Source organism: Simochromis diagramma, unplaced genomic scaffold, assembly GCF_900408965.1.
Source record: "Simochromis diagramma unplaced genomic scaffold, fSimDia1.1 OVJJ01000361.1, whole genome shotgun sequence".
NCBI classification, from domain to species: domain Eukaryota; kingdom Metazoa; phylum Chordata; class Actinopteri; order Cichliformes; family Cichlidae; genus Simochromis; species Simochromis diagramma.
The window spans coordinates 6618950-6640016 of record NW_024386860.1 but is presented as its reverse complement, the minus strand read 5'-3'; the positions used below and the strand labels follow the sequence as shown (position 1 = coordinate 6640016).

General features: G+C 40.3%; 1 protein-coding gene across 1 annotated transcript in view; it reads right to left on the bottom strand.

Annotated features, from left to right (window-relative positions):
- Positions 1–19352: 19352 nt before the first annotated feature.
- Positions 19353–21067, bottom strand: part of LOC120732504 (nectin-2-like) — an 85574-nt gene continuing 83859 nt past the window's right edge. The window contains exon 10 of the mRNA XM_040030170.1: positions 19353–20860. Coding sequence (XP_039886104.1) covers positions 20642–20860 — 219 coding nt within the window. The 3' untranslated portion in view covers positions 19353–20641. The remainder of the gene's footprint in view (positions 20861–21067) is intronic.

The window sequence follows — 21067 nt, the reverse complement described above, 5'->3', positions numbered from 1 at the left end:
AAATTAGGGTTTGAGTGGGGGTGTACGAAGTCATCTGTTTTTGTGTGCGTGTGTGCATGTGTGAAGGTGATCCTAGCTAATCCGGTTTTATAAATGTCTGACATAATCTGTGTTCCACTCACAGTGTCCAGAACAGGGAGAAGGGAGGAAAAGAGGAGACGCAGAGAGAAGTGAGAGGGGGGAGAGAGAGAAAGACGGAGAGGGTGGCATAAAAAGAGGAGCAGGAAGGAGATGGCAGGAGGATAAATGATAGAAAGGCTGATGGGCTTAAGGAGTATGACAGAAAGAAAGCGTGAGAAAGAATGCAGCGAAATAAGACATGGATGAAGGAGAACAGAGCCAGGTGGGTGGTGGAAAATTCCTCTGGGATTTAGCGTGGATGGAATGATGCAGGACTGGCAGTGAAGCTGTGGTTATCATACAGCTGCACTGAGGGGAAGGACAGAAGACGTATCATAAATTGGATACAGAACACAAGAAAAGCAGATTAGAAAACAGAAATCTGTGACAATGATGGAGAGTAGTTTTGTATGAAAGTAAAATACATTTGTAAGACAGACAATAAACAGAAAGAGAGTGATTTATCTTTATTCACCCTCTCAATCTATGTACCTTTACCTTTACATAAAAGCATTTATTTCAGAGTATAAATCTAACAACTTGCTTTGGCAAGCACAAAGGTTTTCAGGGTTTTATAAACCTAAGAGAATAAACATTTTACAATGATAAGGAAACCCCTGGTGATTATTGGTGGGGTTGTTGCAAAGCAAGCAATCCTACTATATGTTTTTCTCTATTGAAATAAAACCAAAGAAAAGTACCCAGAAACCTTTGCACCTAACTAGTCCTGCACTGCTCAAAAACCAAAATGATCGGCTCGGTGGTGTTCTGTAGTGTTTTGACATATGTTGTACCATTTTTAATTATTTTATGAATGGTTTACAAAAAAACATCCATTAAGGGTCCAGGGGAGGTCGTCAGATGTCGTCTTTCATGTAAACACGAATTACAGTTTGACCTTTAAAAGCCATTTTGCGAGAGGAGTGCTGAGCCCATTTCAGAGAAATTTTGACAGGTTTTATTACCATGGAAACTTTAACTGCTTCTTAACTGACTTTTTAGCAGCATGCCACAGACCAGGTTTCGCAATCACAGCAGTCCAAAGTTGTTTTTCCTGAAACTGAATGGTCTAGTTTTACATGTTACCCTCACTCATGTTAAAGGCCCTCTACCTGCTCACAGCTGTATTATATTTATCAGGGGCAGATCTCGAAACTTTAGAGTCCTGAATCAGTCTGTGTTAGGAATAATTAATACTTATGAATAAGTTTTCACTTTTGTGGTAGTGGGAGGTCAGCCCACTTGTTTTGGGGATGTTCAAAAGTAAGACTCCCACAAAAAGCTGAAAGGAACAAATACAAGCATTTTGTAAAACTTGGATTCCATTATTGTGAACATCATAACCTCTTACAGACACATCCGTTTGTGCAACTCGAGGAAACCCAAGCACCTTAACTCTGCCATTGTTTAGCAAACACTGGGATTTAAAGCTGGCAGGCCAGTAATATCAAAATGTCTTGTTTGTTAGGTTGCCACGTCAGTGACATCACAGGGTGTAGGTCATTGTTCCTTATTAGAGGCTTTCTTTTGTTAAACCTTCTGGCTCAATGACACCCAGATGACCCAAGCAGAGGACACAACTGCACACATACAGCTAGATTTTAAGTTATGTGGATCATATTATAATGTTTGCAGGGAACGTCAGTAACCTGGTTACTCATACGTGATTCCTACTCAGCAGCATGAGCAAATGAATCACGGGGTTGGAAAAAGCTTTAAAAAGTCAGGTTATGTGAGAGTCAGCCCCCTGCAGTGTGTCCTCCTACAGTCCTCTCAGTCTGCATGTTCTCCTGTCCTCTCAGTATCAGCGGTTTAGTACAGTGTAAGCAGTTTTTGTAATAATGCAGAAGGCACACTGGATATCAGCAGCAGACATATATTATCTATAATGCTTTTACTTAGATTCTGTCGTATATATTGTTAGAAAGGTGGATGTTCATATTAAACAAGGTCAAAGTTTGAAATTATGAGCTCAGCATATATACAGGTAATAATTATCAGAGAAAAGCTCAAGCTTCAGACTGTTTAAATGCTCAGTTTTTTCTACAATTAGATTTGTATGATGTCAGCGAGCAGGTTATATGCCTAATCTTAGGTAAAGAGCTCTGGCTGTGAGCACAGAGGCCCCTCCTAGCTGCAAATCTTCCAGAAGCAGCCAATCAGAAGACATTTTACTTGAATGGGGAGAAGGGGGGCATTAAAGGAAAAGGAACTTGGTGGAGGGTCTGTGTCAAAGCCCTGTATAAAATAAATAACAAATATTTTGAACTGTGAACTATATGATAGTCCAACAGTTGTAGAGTTGGAAATTAGAAATATTGGGAACTCATTAAGAGTCAGTGAGGAGGATCATGTCTTACCTCTTTCTGCAGCTGGTGGTGCCTCAGGGAGCTATTTAATTGAGCTATGCTAACTGTCCCTGTTATTTACTATAAGTGATTTTACATATTTCACTGAATGATAAAAGACAGAGTCATAATTAAGCACAGTCTGTGCATGTCCACAAAGTGCTACAGGACGTCTAATCAAGGGAAGTAATAAACGCCCTGTTTGGAAGCCAGCCTTTTCTTTCGATACCTATCTCCATCACTATGCAATGCACCACCATAATGCCCTCTTATACCATTTATGGTAGTGTGTTAAATACTAAAGTTTGATTCAACTAAATCCACATACAGCTAGCTGGCTCAAACTCTGTCATTATTTCCTGACTGCTTACTCCGTACTCTGAATCTGTTTCAGCTTCGAACATTACACGTCAATTGTCCTGTTATGCTACAACTCACCTGGCTGAGCAGGTGACCCATATGCCAAGAAGTTACTACAGGGGCCCAGGATCCAGTCGCCCTCAGGGTGTTTCTTGTGTGCCAATCCAGCCCACTATCCTATTTACTCGCTATATTATTCTTTATACAATAAAGGCTAAAATGCCAAAATCAGATCCTGCTATTGGCTGCACAACTGAGCACAAATGCGTAGGAGGAACTTAAAGAGACAGAAGCTAAAAATGGCGTTGCATCAAAGCACAGTGTCCAATATTAAAAGATGCAAACCTTTTGTAATAGACTGAACCTGCAAACCTGCGACTTTGAATAGCAGGAAAAGCAAAGGTGTCAGTGATGACAGTAACTGCTCCAGGCATCTATGCCAGCAAAGCAGCATGTTCAGTGGCCAGACCTCAGACGCCCAGCTATTTATCAGGTTTTTAATTATGTCTGTGCCTATCCTGCTATGTGCTATTAGACTGTCTGCCAGTATCATAATACAATTTAGAAAACAAAGACAGAGGAAGGAGTTTTCAAGAAAGGAAAAAAAACTGGTGCTTTCAGTAGACCCATATACTTTTACAGTATATTGAAGTTATTCACCAATTTATTTGATAATCAGCCAAATTTAAACATGACTTCATCTTCCTACTGTTCAAATTATATCAAGTAAATCTTTTTCAGTCACCTCCTCTCTCCTTCTGTCTGTACATCTGGTTCTAAAGCATTTCCTTTCCTCCTCTCCTCCCTCCTTCCTGACTCCTCCGCCTCGTCCGGTAGCTGTCCTTTCAGCACCACAGCCACTACATCAAAGCCTTTCTGCATCCTATTCACCACCATTTTTTTTTGCTACTTTTGCCATAACTTAAAATACCTCTCACAAACCAGTCACAGTAATATCTGCAAAAAAGCAATTAATAATGTCATGCCCTTAGTGGTTTCAGTTCATCTGCAACTTAAATTCATTTTTATTAAATTGAACAGATTGTTGAAATCCATTTTTGTGGTTTTGGTTAATGCATTTTCGCACAAAGTTTATCAGCTGCTCATTTCTTTGTACTCAGCTCAGGGGTTTCTCTGTTATATTTTTTTTACAAACACAAATGAGTAAAAGAACTGTGAATGAAAGTAAAATGCACTTAATGTGCTTTCAAAGTCTCAGTCTGCAAGGCCATTAGACATTAAACATCCATCCCCTTGTTTTCCGTTTTATGTAACGGCCTACTATTAGGTATTTACTCTCAGTGTGCACTTAAAGCACACTTAAAGTTCCATTAAGACCATAAATGCCCATTACCTCATTTCCCACTGTTAAAGCATTGCAGCAACGCTGCTCTTTCTCACTCAAAAAAGACGTCAAAATAGGCTTTTCACATCAATTAAAGTTGTATTTTCTTAAGCAACGCCTACAATGCACTTGATTACAGAGGTTTCCCCCATCATTACTTCAAATGGTATATTATTAGGCATTGCACATATTGCATATAGACACTGATCTGGGCAGAACTAGTTTGAGATACAACGCGCTTTAAAATTGACTGCAAAACTATATGTGATTGTTTTGCAATGGTGCCTCAATATAGTTCTTTGTTTGGTCCTATTCTGACATGATGGTTGTGCAGTTGGTAGATTATGAATGTTTTGTTTTTAGTTCTGTCAATATAGTGTAGCATATCAGTTTTTACAGTCTTCTATTATCCAATTTTCATGAACTTGTGTGAATTGTAGCTTCTGTTTCCTGTTCTTAGCTGAGAGGAGCAGCACCCAGTGTAGTCTTCTGCTGCTGCAGGCCATCTGCTATAAGGATCGATACATGTTGTGCGTTCAGAGATGCTCTTCTGCATACTTCGGTTGTACAGAGTGGTTATTTGAGTTACTGGTGCCTCCCTTTTAGCTCCTCCTGCAGCTAGCCATCAACAAGTCATTTTCACTCACTCACTCACTCACATATTTTCTCTTTTTCAGGCCTTTCTCTGTAAACTGCAGAGATGGTTGTATTGAAATATCTCAATAGATCAGCGGTTTCTAAAATACTCAGGCCAGCCTGTCTGGCACTAACCACCATTCCCCATTCAAAGTCATTTAAATCACCTTTCTTCCACATTCCACAACACAGATGCTAAGTTTGAACTTCTGCACATCGTCTTGATCATGTATATGTGGCTTATTGTACCGAGTTACTGCCATGCAATTGGCTACTTAGATATCTGCATCAACAAGCAGTTGAAAAGGTGCACCTAATAAACAGGCAGTGATTGTATAGTTACTGTAATTTAACATGTTATGCCACATTTTCTGCCTTTGGGTCTGTACAGTCTCAAAGAGAGGTGATAGTGTCTTTGTGTTTCAGGCAGACAACTCAAGGGTCGAGAAATCAGAAGAAAGTTGGCTTGAAGCCTGGGCTGCCTTGTGTTTTTTCTTTTCTTTATTTTGGCTCAAGTTTAAAAAGCTTGTTTCGGACTTTGATGAACTGAGGGAACACACTAAAGCAATGAATTGGAAAAACAAGGATTATTTTGAAGTGTGGGTTAAGCTCCTGCAATACAGACAAAAGAAAAAATATGCGGCTGGAAGTGAGTGCAAGGTTTCTTTAAATGACCTGCCTGGTTAAACAAAGGTTAAATACCAAAGGGAAGCTTTTTGGATTTATAATGACAGGCCACTAAACACCCCAGCTTAACTGAGGACTTCGATTTTTACTCCTTTTCTATAAACCTTATTTGACTTAAAAGACGCATTCATGTGTATGACTGATGGTTCTTTGTGTTATCTTGTTTGATTTAGATTGAATGTGGTGACTGTCTCTGACTTGGTGTTGATATCCCGCGTCTGTCCAGGTTTAAGACTCCTCCTATTGGTGGAGCTTCACTGGTGGAATATTCCACTCTCGTCATAGAAGGGAAGCTAACAATTTATGGCAGATAACTAGAAAACATCCAGTGTTTTCATGAACTTGCCATGAGAATGAGAATAGGCCTTTCAGTTTTATCTGAAGAGAGAGCGCCTTGGAGTTCTTTCATGTTTTAGCCAAAAGTTAAATAGACGTTACTGGCATTTTGGAAGATAATTTTAGAAATAAATAAAGTCCATGGTGTTTGTTTTCACTGGATATCCTCAACCAAAGAATACACATTCAAAAAATTCTCAAGGTTAGTCAGTAAAGTTGTTTTTTTTAAATGAATTGTTACTTTGTTTCCTTTTAAAACTCATGTCTCACAGTAAAATCCTGATTTTATTTTTTAAAAGCAAGTGATTTTACTATGATTGCCATGATTTTACTAAACTCTTCTGCATACCATAATGAAACTTAAGAATGTGATAAAGCGATCAACAAAATTAATAGCAGACTGAGTAATATGTTGACAGTGTGCAGCCTGCGCACATTCGTAATTAATTCAATCCCAAGCAGCAGTAATTAAGAAACATAATGTGAAACTTGTGCTGATGATGGTATCAATGGTATCAATTATGTGACAGCCACCATGCTGGTGCAGTGGTTATCACTGTTGTCTGTTGTCTGTCTCCGGCTGGCAACCTTCACAGGGTGTACCAATGTACATCTGAGTGGTAAAGAGAAAGGCCTGATGGAGTTAAAACATCCTCATAGATGTGTAAAACACATTTGTGGATTTGCAGTTTTGAGAAAAACTATTTACTGTTGAGTTGATTGAAAAGGCTGATACAACGCTGGCTTTCTAAGGTAAATATTAAGTTACAAAAGGGAGCCCCTCACCTTAATCAGAATTAACTTAAAACATGAAACCTCGAAAGAGGAAACTGGTCCAAAGTAATTGTCCCTCTTGTTAAATCATGGATTAATTGTTATTAACCACATTTTTTTTGAAAAGCTGAGTTCATATCAAGCCTGGGTTTGGCTAATGAAACTAAACTCACTAGCCACACCCAGGCATGTTTACTGCCAGACATGTTGAATCAAGAAATCCCTTAGATAGAAACTGTCTGACAAAATGAAGTAAGCTAACAGATCTCAAAAAGCAATACATACTGCTTTGATGTAGTGTCACTGATATCTATCTGTCTTGAGAAGGTTACAAAGTCATTTCTAAAGGGAATCTTGTGAACTATAATCCACAAATGGAGAAAACTTGGGACAGTAGTGAACCTTCCCAGGAGTCACTCCAAGAGCGCACTGATGACTCACCCAGGAAGTCACAAAGAAGCCAGAACAACATCTAAAGACCTCCAGGCCTCACTTGCCTTAGTTAAGGTGAGAGTCCATGTTTCAACAACAAGAAAGAAACTAGACAAAAACTGTTTGACATTTGCCAGAAAACTTCTCAATAATCTCCAAGACTTTTGGGAAAATATTCTCTTGACTGATGAGACAAAACGCGCACACTGTGAAGTGTTTTCATTGACTATGTGACACAATAGAATGAAATAAAAACTGGTGTAATTTCAAAGAAGAAGTCCAAACAGGCTAAAAATCTAAATTGGATTTATGGAGTCATTCCCTATATTCCCAGCATCTGTCACACATAATAATGATCCTGCCCCAAACAAATGTGGGAACTCTGGAGACTGCCAATAGTTTGGCATTGAAATTTACCATCAGTGCTGTTTATCCTCTACTCTCCAGGAGACTGCTTTGACTTGCCAAGCTTTCTATGGTCGGCCAGGTTCTGATATCAATTTTTGTTTTTTGAATGAGATATAACAAAGCACAGGACTTCTGTATTTAATGCCACAAAGTGTCAATTTGGCTCATAAATGAGGTCACCGCTTTTAAAAATGGCTTTTAAATGCTATGATTATTCAGCAGATTAGTAGATGAGTGGTGCAGTCATTTTTTAGGAATCCTTCACAGCTCAACTGTAATAATTTAGATTTTTATCCTCTTTCTATTCCAGACAGCACATTAGACCGAATTTGTCGTCCATGGAGGCCAAATTGCTGACTGTCTCACCGCTCAAGCTGCTTTAAAGCTGTTCGCTTTGTATTTTTCAGGTCTGCTGAGCTTGTATTGTGTCACACTAGGTTATAGTAAAGGAAAAGGTTTGCTTAGTTCAGACAGTGCTGGCTATCTGTCAGCATGGGTCAAGTACTTTTCTTTCATTGCCTGTGTGCATCGGTGTATTTGCAGGCATGCATCCTTTGTCACTCTGATAAGTAGCCTGTCGTGTGGAGTAGCAAGCAGCCCCCACCTGATTTAAGAATCCGGCTAGCGTATGAATGCGAGCATAATATACTGTCAGCATCTTGTGTTAGCTGTGCCTTTGGATTCACTGATGCGTGTGAGCTGGCACGTGTGTGTATGTGCAAGAAGGAAGTACAGTAAACAGCCTCGGGAGTGATGGGAATGATGACAGCGTTATAGCAGAGCTGTAGTTGAGCCATGTGCTCCACTAGGGGAAGCGGTCCTTTAATACCCATCGGCCTATCAGGCAGGGGATGCTGGGAGCAGGCCGTCCTTGGGAACGACCTTGCAGGGGGCCCAAGAGATGGAGAGGGTAAAGAGGGAAGAGCACATAGAGGAGCCGGATAAAGGAGGGAGGAAAGAGGGGCTGAGTCACGGATGAGGCAGGAAGCGAGCAAAAGAGAGCAAGAAAGAAAATGAAATGTATTCATCTCAACCTCAGAGGTAATTTAGCGCTACATGAAATAGGCAGATGGATACAATAAGTAGAAGAGTGGTTAGTTGCAGACAGACAGAAGACAGATGAATGAGAGATAGATAGTTGAGGACACTAAGAGGATTAAAAGTTCAGCTGCGTAGTTCTGCCTAACTCCACCTCTCTGTCTTTCTCTCCCTCTGAGGCAGACATGCAGACGTCACCCCATCCAGATTAAATTGACAGCACGCCACACTCTTAATGCACAAGAGTTTCTCTGAAAGGGATGAAAGAGAAGAATAAGAATAAGGCTCACGTTTAGAGGTAGTAATAATACGGGCACAAAAATGTGATTAAGGTTGGATAAACGGTCTCCCAGAACTGTTTGCCAAGAAAATGGAAATCTGTGCTGTATGCTTACTGACAGTATGAGAACAATAGATGATGAGATCGATACCACTCTCAGTCTTATAGTAATTATGATGTCGAAGCCAGGAGAGTGCTGGCTAGGCTAAAGGTGAAGACTGGAAACAGAGCAGCTGACACTGACATGTTAAAAAACAAAACAAATAAGTTTAATGCATGAAAAAATATAACTATAAAGAGGGCCAGATGGGATATTTTGCATCGTACTTTTTCTTGGCCAGGTGCAGTTCATATAAGTAGTTCAGAATATAATCCCGATCTGTAGGCAGGCAGATTTTGTTAACTAGGTATAAAGCTGAGTGAGATGTTCCCACCTGCTTACAGTGTACACTAAGCTGACTTCTCATTGGTTTAACTTCATATTTACCATACAAACAAGGAGCGCTTTTAATGGTGTCGTGTAACTTTTGGCATGAAAGCCGATAAGTGTTTTTTGAAACATTCGAGTGTTCCTTAAAAATGCAGTTTATGGAAACAAAAATAGCCTGAAGCTGGATAAAGAGGTGAATATGGTTTTAACAACAGTTGACGGAGATCTAACGGCTGTTTGCTTGCAGAGCGCTCAGCAAGGCATCCAGACCTTGCGTGTGTGGTACGTCAGCAGCAGGAACTGCAGTGCTGTGGTCTAACCAGATGTGTTGCTTTGTGTGGCTGTGTGTGTCCTCATTCTGTTCCGGGTGAGAAAAGGAGTGTTTGCACGTGTGCATGTGTGTCTCCGTGCGTGCATGTAGAAGACAGATGGCATAAAAGGCACCAAGAGCAGAGAGTATGAAGTGACGTGTGGGACTGTATATGTCAGCATATTTCTGCATGGATCATGAGCATGTGTGTGTGTGTGTGTGTGCTGCTGTTCCCAATGAGTCAGTGTGATGGAGTGCTATGCCAGTTAGGCAACCTCAGCAGTGTTTTCATTATTGCTGCTCCCGATCGCGTCAGACAGTCGCCTACCGGACCAATCGAGTGATGAACACACTCGTACGCACATACACATGTACACACGAATATAATAAAAAGGTAAAGATACTGTAGAAAAAGAAACATCTCCACTCTGCTTGCTAATTTTGGAAGTTCATTTGTCTTGTGAGTGTGTGTCAGATGTGTGCGTATCTCTGTGTGTGCGCTTCTGTGTCTTCTGTCCCTTAGGCTTGTCCACTGGATGTGTATCTGTGCCCTTATCCCGAGCATGGTTTTGACAGAAAGAGGCTGCTGTGTACTCATTACGGACTCTCTCAGATATTGTTCTCTCAGTAGGGTTGTGTGTGTGTGTGTCTGCATCCACACAAGATGTGTAGGCTAAATGGGCATTCATAATATATACAAGAAAGAGCTTGTGTGATATAGAAATGTAACAGGCATGCCAGACCTTAAAGCTCTTAACCCTAAATGGTCCAGGAGTGCAGTGTTGTGGCTGACTGTGTGCTCTGACCCCGGCTTCCTGATGTTTTATTTATGGTACTGCGGTTTTGTCTGTTTGTGCATGCACTTGCCCACAGAGAGAGGCTTTTAAGCAGCACAAACATGCTCCCATGTAGTCCTCAAAATCTCAATATGGATGACACCGTGTGCCGGGTGAATGCTGATTTGTTGACTGTGGCTGGAACGGGGAAGGGAGTGACAGCGGAGTTCATCGGCAATGGGAGACGCGTGAAAAACATGTCAAAGATAAAAAAAAAATACAGCATGAATCCCCCCACCACCACACACACACCTCCACCCACAAAAACACACATGACGTGTGCAGTTCCATGAAGGAACTATTGCCTCCTGCGAAACTACACGGCTCACAGAGGTCACCCTCATGACAGGAAAATAGGATGTAAACTTTAATGACATCCCCCTGAGCTGAACAGTAACGTTTCTTTTGTGATTGTGGTTCGATTGTTAAAAAACATTGTTCTAACTTCACAGTATTTTTGAATTTATTTGATAAGGTTATGATCTCTGAATAGGGATGCTGCTGCTGGGTCTTTTGGCCCTTTTGGCGCTACGAGACAACTTTAATTCCATTATATTCACGACACACCAAAACGATCAGGACAGATAAAGAGCACTACAGCCCAGAAGAAAAACATCTATATTTAACTTTGGGGTGAGCTGTGCCTTTAAGCTTAGCTGTCTTCCAACCACTGAGACTTTTCTATGCCTATAAATAGCACTCGTTTTGAAACAGGTTTTGGGACAATTTGTTTAGGTTATGTTAATTTACCCTGAATTATTAAATAACACACTTACAGGCAGGAGGAGTGTTCAGTTGGGCAGAAACACAGATGCTAATGCTGCAAAAGAGCTTAAGTTTGCACTTTTCCCCTTAAATGTCACCTGTCTTGTCCTCCACAGACTCCTTCTTTTTTCTTTATCCTCACCTCTGTTTCACGTTGCTCTTTCTTTCTTCCTCCCTTGCTGCTGTGCTCTTGGTGAGTCTAATTTAAGCTGTAACACGTCAGTTACACTCGACTTTAATTGCCCTAGTTATACTGTATGTGTCTTCGGCACGCATTTACACATCAAACACTCTGCGTGGATGTGCGTATGAACCGATGACTAATGTGATGGGGAGAGAGGAGATGAAAAGGGTGGTGTAGGGGGTGGGAGGCAGCGAGTCTCTAGAGTCATTTGACTGGGGTGACCCTAACGGCTGATTGGATAATTCCCCGTCCTCTGAGCCATCCCATGATGCTTAGAGGAAGGATAGTTCCCAAGGTTATGCATGACATTGCGCAGGAGAACATGCAGTTGGCAACTTAACTGCACACATGCGCACAAACACACACAAGCATAAACAAGTGAAGCGGAACGTTATCCCGCAGGCAAAGCTGAAGGGATTGTCAGATTTCCATTTAAACTTCCACAGATATTTTACAGTGGCAAATCTGAGGTCATCATCATCCACTGACGACCAAGGTGAGACACAGAGGGCAGTGTGGCCCTTGGAGGCAAACTTGTGGAAGAAAGTATTTTTTGGTTTTATACAGTACTGTGCAAAAGTTCAGACTTTCTTGAAATTTTGTAAAATTTATATTGAGTAATAGATCTCCAGGCTTTTTTGAATCATAAACATAACTCAGTCTGATAGACATAAAATAATATTTTCACTAAACAGCTCCCAATGTCATGGTACTGGGTCTGTGACCCAGTGTTGTGTGTCGCAGACCCAGTACCTAAAAATAAAATTAAAAAACACTGCAAAGATGTGACACAGGACTTGAGAAGTGCAGTTTACTGAAGCCTCATCAGAAATGGTCTCAATGGAAAGGTGACCAAATTACAACATACAATACTATCTGGAAATTATCTGATTGGCAACAGCTACATTTTTCAACATAAAAACAACAACATAATGTTCCCAAACACACTGCCAATGCACTAAAAGCATAACTGGATAGGAAAACAATTAGTCATAAATTGGCTTCTGCAGAGCCAGGATGACAACATTATTGAAGCAGTCTGGGATCATCTTGAAAGAGAATGGAACAAAAGGCAGCTGAGATCCAAAGAACAGCTTTGAATGTCCTTCAAGAAGGCTTGAGAGCTATTCCTGAAGATAATAAGAAACCCAAATGTTTAAATAAAACACTTATTTTCTATTTTCCTAGCAAGATACAGAGAAATGACGGGGGCAAGACTTTTTCACAATACTGTCCAAGGAACCAGCGATTTTAAAATTCTAGTACTTTTGTACTTTTGTTTGTGTGGATCTATTATTCTCAATCTCATCTTCTTAATATTATGTGTTAAAGGGGAAAAATGCATCATAAAGTTGGATTTTCATTGTGTCAAACATGCTTCCAGCAGCAGATAATGGCATACAGCCCACATTGAAATTCCAGTAACAATCTCTGCAGCAAGATAAGATCGAGATCAATATATGAATATAATGGGATAGATGTCTTTGTGTTCTTTGGAGCTAACTGTGCTTGAGGATTATATTGATAAATTCAAGCCCTGGTAATCTGTTTCCATGAGGATTATGGAGTACTTCGGGCATGGCTGCGGGCTTGATCAAATTGACACGAACATCTGGACACACCCTGGCAGGCTAATAGGGACACACACACATATACACACAAACGCACACCTCATTAACGTAAGTAGCTCTAACCCTCAAATAAATCATGATTCATTAGATTATGTCATGTCAGATCGCACATGCTAACATGTTGTGCTGCTAAATCAAGGCTTGTTTCCTCTGACTGAATGAGCGGTTTAGCCATTCATGTGTCATTATTCAAGTATTTCCCTGGCAGCCATTTGAATGTATTAGTGCGTCTGTGTGTATGTGTATGGGAAGACAAGGTTGCGCGACTGCCCAGAAATGTGATTTTGGATTGAATGAAATTAGGAATGATAAAGGGGAGGGAGTCTGGATGAGAACCCAAGAGGCACTCAGTTGTTCAAATGTTGTGCCATCACGGGGGAATAAAACATCTGGCACTGCGCTGTGTTGACTTCACTGGCTGGTTTTACTCGTTCACTCTGTCAAACATAGAGTGAAGCAAAGCGTAACCCAGGCTGATTAGAGAGCCAGTGTGTCTCAGTGCAGGAGTAGCTCTATTGTAAATAATACTCATAACTGAAAGGCCAAATTATTGTGGGTTCATTTTATTTAAACAGCCAACTCTTATTTATGTCTAAGTACAAGCTTTGTTTTTGTGTGCTTCAAGGAGCTTTTGTCTTGATGATTTAAAAAGATAATAAATTGAAAGATGTCTTAATAAACTACAGACACATTAAAAATTTAGATGGAGACAATGAGAGCTCATGAATGGTTTAATGAGTATGTTTAATCAAGCCTCAGATAATCTAGACTATGCAAAGAAGCACTTAAGTGCTGTGATAGCCCAATTCACTGCAACTTACCATAATGACAAGCTGTTGTTTGTATGCAAGAAGCACAAGGACCTTAAGCTCTGAACATCTGCCAATCATCTGCCCATCATTGCTTACCTGTCTGAGCTATGGGCAGATTCTTGTTTAGTTTAGTGGAGTTTATTAACTCAGCTGAACATGAACAGATCGAGAGGGATATTTTGGCATGCAGACTAAAACACCCAGGAATCGTACAACCAGCCGCTGAATTGGTAGATGGCATCCTGCTCCTGCGCTAAAGCACTCCACTGGGCAGTTTTGTTGAACCTCATGCTAAATCGAAACATTTTCAGAAACTTTATAAAGCCACCTCTAAAACAAATTCAGCAAACAGAGTTAACCAAAACCTAACCGTACCTTTAAGCCAAGTTGAGGTTACCAGTGACCTGGCGGGTGTCAAGCAGGTGGCTTGAAAGGAAAAAATTGGGGGCTAAAGATGTCAGTAAAAAACTATAAAACCATTATGAAGGTTAGGTAGAGCACAGGAAAGGATCAAATTCAACTTCACACTTAAAGTTGTCGCTGCAAACAATTTATAAGTGTCATTTTTCTGATAAGAACCCTCCATAAAGTATTTCATGACAGTATATTCATGTATACTGATGATTCACATTTTCTCTGATAACAACAACATTTGAGTCGCGCGCTTCAAAACCTTTAATTGCTTTATGACACAAGCGCTAGTTTTTCAAATAAGCTTGAGCTTTGCTGCAGAGCCTTTTTTAGAATTTCTTACTGGAGATTTATTTCTAGCATTTGTTACTGAAGACTTGAGGACATTTTAGAAAAATATTACACAGCAGAGGGAGTTATATAACACAGAATAAAGGGCACTTCCCAGAGTCTGCATACATTTATGTGGTAAATGGAAACCCCATAATTAATGCCATTAATAAACATTGTATTAGCAAATAAAACTTTGGAAAATCTAAAGAATGACAAACCTCAACACGTCAGTTACACAAAGGCTGTGACAAACACTGTTCCTGTAGAAGATGCTTTGTTGTAGATATTAATTCCTGATGTAAGGAAAGAACCTCAATCCTTAAAGAGGAGCGCATTATCTAGTAAGCATTATTAAAGCTATTAGTTACTACTTACGAAGCCTTTACAGAGAGCGTCTGGATACAAGTGATCCATTGTTTAATTTATGCAGCAACTTATAACATTTTTTCCACATCTAACTTGTCATTCATGGAGAATCATCTGATTAACCATAAATCATTAAATGTCAGCAGTGTTCCTGGCATCATCACTTGTGATTGACACTTTTAGTTATAGTTTTAACCTAAAGGCTGAAGGCCTTTCTCATCTCATCCTGCTGAGTGAAGCTTATTTCTGCTCTCGTAACATATTCAGATATGCCAAAGGACTTCCTTCTATATCGAATAAAGCCAATAAAACGTGACTTTTCTCTCTCTCTGCTCTGTCTCTCGCCCTCATCTTATCCAGGTGGAGCACCTGCTTTAGATAAAGAGAACAAGCACGTCCGTGCACACCCACCGTCCCTGCCTGCAGCTGCAGTGCAGGCTGAACGGCTGCGATTGGAGAGAGGAAACCCGCCCCTGTTTGATTGGACCAGAGCTGGGACTCAACATAATATCACCTGCATAAGAGGAGGACTCTTGTGTTGCTAGGCTTGTTGAAAATGAATATTTCTTCAGTTAACACAAGGAAAAAATAAATAGATACATAGATAAAAGAGCAATAAAAAGACAAAATATGAAAGGAGGGGAAAGACGTGTCATGAGGACAGAGCTACAGATCAGCAGTGAGGCTCAGATGAATGTGTAGTGTAACAGCCACTTCTCTCTGCATCACTCTCACATACTAAATATTTTAGCAGAGGCTGGATGACATCCTGTCAACAGCTCATTGCTGATAATAACTGAGTAAGTACTTATGACATGATAACATCATTCATGGAAAAGCATAAGAGAAGCAGGGAGATTTGAGCTCACTCGGGGAGATATTTAAAGGGCATGTTGGACATCCCACCTATTTAAATGAAAAAATGTGGTGACAGTTAAAGGGAGACATTCAGTAAGTACAGAGTGCAGGGAACCACTGTTTAACCGTTAGAGATCAGGACTTCCCCAGGAAACACAGTTGCACATATTGCACACAGAGAGGCTATTCACCCAATGTACAATATCGAGGTTACTGCTACTATTTTTCTCTGTACGAGATACACTCCTCCACTCACACATATTCATACAGTGTTTTATTGTTTCTTTCAAGTGTTGCTGACATGTTACTGCCACGGCGAGCACAGTAAGCTTTTCTAAATACAGATACTTTCATTTGGAAGAACATTGTTTGGTTTTTCTAGGTCTCTAAGCCCGAAGCATGAAATAATTTCCATAATTTTCTATTTTTTTTTTATTTGTTTTGAAAAATGAAGTGTTTATTGAACCTCCTGGCAGATAAAATAAATAAAAAAGATTAAATATGAATTTGCATATATGGGTTTTAATTTGTATCATATTTACTACATCCAGCATTATTTTTATTATCTTATTATATATCCAGCTTTCCTGTTTTCTCCTATCACAATATAAGCTGAACAGTGATTCATGTCACTATGTAGACTGGTCCAGGACCAGTGTTACTATACGATATTTATAAATGATGGTAATACACACGTGCATATTGTCTTAATGCACATATCATATATTATTGTAAATATCTGACTAGTTGTTCTTTTTCATGCTTTTTGGACAGCCATGCATGCTGACAGCTCATTTGCCTATAAAGACAATACAGATGTTGTGATAACATTGTTGCCATTAATTAATTTGTCCACAATAATTGGTTAAAATCTGTGACAATCTTTTGTAGCCTTACAGGAAGATTAAAGCAAAAATAACAGCCTCCAGTTGTTACATTCAGAAGGCTTTTGTTTTTCCTGATACAAAGCATGTGTGGAACAGCAACAACCAGCCAATCAGATAATCTGGTCACTCGACACTGCAGCACCTGCAATCTTTGGGGAATTATTTATAGTCTCACTTGACCCTGCATTAAATGTCTTTTAAGGTTAATACATTTTCTTCAAGAACAATCTGTCACTGGTCATTTTTTTTCTTGAACGTTCACAGATTCACATACGTTTTTTTAATAGTAAAGCAAGTAACTAAACCATTTCAATAACCCTGTCTGTGGGTTCAAAGGAAGCCCATCTGCGAAACAAAGTTAAAATTTGAACCAATCTGATGTGATCCAGGCCTCCCCCAGCTGCTGTCTGCTGGCCTCGTCTGCCCTCCAAATTCAGCTCCCCCGTTAATCCTCCAAAGCTCCTCTTTCTCTTTCACGGCCTGTGCCCCTTATCTACATCACCCTCTCTATCACTTTCTCCCTCTTTCCACTCCCCTCTTGACTCACATGCCTTCCCTTTTGCGCAGGCGTCTCGACAGTGTCACTCACCACGGGGCCGGTGTTGAATCCTCCCTCGCCCTCTTGCTCTCTCCTCAGACATCGTGTTCTTCTGGCCTGGTGTTTACAGAATTGAGAAGTGAAGGCGTTTAGAATGGGGAAAAATATAAGAGTGAAAGCTGGAGAGAGAAATGGGAACAGATGAGGAATTTTGGGGGGGGGGGTTGTAGGCTTCTCAAGATAATTCCTGGAAGTTTTCTTTTGAAAAGACAGGACTTTTCAAGTATAATGTACTTGAAAAACTTGCTCACATGGCCTTTAGTTTTTACTGTTGATAACATATGAGCACAGATCCTGTGCACATGGAGATGGGGAGCTCATTTCATTTCATTCTCCTGTAGGTGCTTTAAGGTTCAGTTCTAAGTAGCAGGACTAAATCAAATCTCTTTCCTCTTTTATGATCTTTTCCTTTCAGTCTGTTGCTTAAATGCTACTGCTAGCTTTAATCTGCACTCCTAAAATAGATACTCAAGATCCTTCAAGATGTTCTGTGAGTAATCCCTGTCAGGCCTGTACTTATAAATGTGTCTTTACTCACCAACCAAGCTATCAGCATGCAACCAAACATGCTCATCATTGTCATGCACATGATGAGCCCAGGCAGTGTTTGTCCATCGGATGAGGCAGCTGGTGGCTTGCAAAGAGCACTCAGGATCACTGTAGCTGCATGAAGTGAGTTTCTTTCTGAGCCTTTAACATCTTGCCACACATTTGCTTTACTTCGCAGCCAAGGTCACCCGGTAATTCCCTGCTTACCTACTTTACTGGGAGTCAAATTAGTAGTCTCCTCCCCCCCCCCCCCCCCCCCCCCCCATCTTCTCTGTCCACCCCGATTCTCTCAATCCCTCTCTTCTGCCTCTATTTTTAACCAGCTTAGCAGCACTGAAGGCATGGAAGGTTTATTCTCTGCCTTCTTCACTCATTACCTAAATGCCAGTTCACGAAGTCTAGTTATCAGATCACTGCTAGTTTACAGAAAACTGTTTAACTTCCAAACTTTGCTCACTGCGGTAAATTTGACTATTTGAGCTTCAAATTAAATCCTGGTATCACACATGTAATTCCATATCATGTACACAGTTGACAGTATGGTGGGAACGTAGAGTAACTCGCTTAATCGATACATGCAAAGCCATTACAAAGGACTCCAACTGTTCAATTCCCATCATATCTATTGATTCAGATGTTTATATAATATATAATGCACGCTGCAAAGTCACCATAAGGTACTGCAGCTCAGTTAAAATAAGAAGGCACTCAACATTTTTGTTGTTCAGCACACAATAAAATCCCAGGTACCACTTGAGCTTTCACTGCTTCTGCAGAGTGAGCTGACCTTGACGTTAAGTTTTGAATGGCCCTCCGAAACAGAATATATTATGTCGGGAGTAATCCCATTACACACCGAGTACTTCCTAGAATCACCATGTACCTGTGTGATCAGAATTTCAGGCAGGGAACAGATTGCAGAGTCATGGTGAGCTGCTAGTCAGGCCTCACCTTCATCTGCAGCACCTCAGGCTAATCTGCAGCAGACCCGCTCAGTCAGGACACTGCTGCACACCGTGCCAATTAATACAGATAAGCTGCAAGACACAAGTAGTTTATACATATGAGTCAGTGGTGCACGAAAGTGATGCATGTAATCCTTATAGTCAGTTGGAACACATATTTGGCCCGTTTTGGTGTAGTCACAGTGCTGCAAGTGAACCATGCGGATCCAAAAACGATGCTCTTAGGTAACAGTGCACGTAGAGTTTAAATACAGGATTGGAGGGAATACAGCTGGAGATAGAAAGAGATGAGTCAGACAAGAGGGGGGGGGGAAAGCACAGAGTGTGCCTACCACCGTATCAGGTGAGCTAGAGCTTGCTGCAGTCCTTAAATGGAAATCTGCTGGTATTGCAGCTTCAGTTTGCCCCACACTCCACCCATCATTCACTCGTAAATGCTACAAAGTGACAGTATTCAATCAAAGGTGAAGCACTCCCCAGTACAATATCTGTATTATTTGGATTACACATTAGCAGGTGGGAATCAAGACTCCCTCTGCTGTGCTAAACACTCAGGGATTTTCAGTCCACACTGCCCCCATCTGGTGAAATGGAGGAATAACAACTGAGGGCAATAGAATGAATTGTTTGCAATGAAGACCAACACCACAAAGTCAAATTTATGTTTTTTAATAAGATCAGAGTTTACAGTTTACTTTATTAAATGGAAAAACAGTCAGAATGACTGAGATAATACAATACAAGAAGGAGTAAAACAGATTTAAGCCAACGTTTTTTCAGAAAGTACTTCAATTTTAACAAAAGTCTGTTAAATAAAATAAACCCCTGGTTGGCACCAACACAAAGACACATATTCTGACTAAGCACAATTGACCTTTTTAACCCTTGAGCCTGATAATGGACGGCGATATGAGAATACAAACAGGCTCTGTGCAAACCTCTGTTTCAACTTCATAATTTAATCATCCACTAAAGAGATAAACAATGTAGACTTCATAGACATAATCCAGATTTGCCCTCAACCAAATTCAGCATGCTAGTTTATATTACAGGTACAAAATGCATTTTTGGTTCTTAATTTTTTAGTAAGAAATATCCCTCATATTGCACTGCCAGTGCTGAGAAAAGCTATGGTTTAAATATTGAGGGATGGATCCACTTTTAAAAAAAAAAAAAGAAAGAAAAGAAAGGATCACTCTCAGTTTGATTCCAAAGGAGATGAATGACATTACATTTGCAAAAGAAAGGCAAAATCCAGATGCACAAAAAATAAGAAAGAAAAAAGTCGGTAAAAAGAAAATATTTAAATCAAAACATAAAGTGCTGCAGCAGCAGTAAACCCCCACTGACTGCAGTTTAAAACCTAATGTCGTCACGGTCTGCTGGTGTCTTCTAAGCACCACCTGATTAACTGCCGCTAATTGCTTCTCCGCGGGGCGCCTGTTTTATTGAGACTGAAACCAACAACGTGAGACATAAGACTAAACAGAGGTATCGCGTAAAAACCCACATACTGTGCTTCTTTTAACCATGCCGCCTCAGTAAAATATGTATGACAGCAATGCAAACAGATTCAGTATCAACATCTGCTCCTTTCAACAGTGTTCATAAGCTGAATATGAAAAAACAACAACAGCGTTTGCTTTATGTACAGTTTAAGAATAAAAATCTCATTACATTCCTGCAGCTGTGCTCTACAGCTGTGTGCACTGGCGACAGTTTGTGTCTTGCTGGCTCAAGTTGATGGACGTTTGCAACCAGCAACACAAGGCTGGACGTGATTGCTTCACAATAAAGACTACCTGTAACCTGAAAATTCACAATTAAAGCATCAAATGTTCACATTCTCACGTACCTACAGAAATATGAATTCATTCATTCAATCATTCGCATACGCTCATATTTACACACATTAGCAACTTTCTGTGGCTTTTGACAGCCCTCACACAAACATGGCAGACGACACGAAGCTTTCACCACGGCTGATGTTGGGGACGGGGTGGTAGTCCTGGCGGTCAACGTCTACATGCAGATAAGGAGGAAGGACCTCATTATTCCCTGGATCATCCCAGCCAGAGGGGGCACCGGACACGTAATGCATTCTGTTGTTTAAACCACCGTTGTCATAATAGTCATCCTCATCTTGGTAGGCATCCAGGTCCTGCCAACAATAAGGAAAGATAAGCATATCATACAACTACGAATTACGAGAGTTTACAGAGTATGTATTTGTATTAGTGAAATAGGAGGTGGTTTCTATCATCACCTTCTAAAAAAGATGAAACATTAAGTTAGACTCAGGTAGCATCATCAATGAGATTTCTTTCAGTTCTTTCAGATAATAAATACTTTTCAGTAAACCAGACTA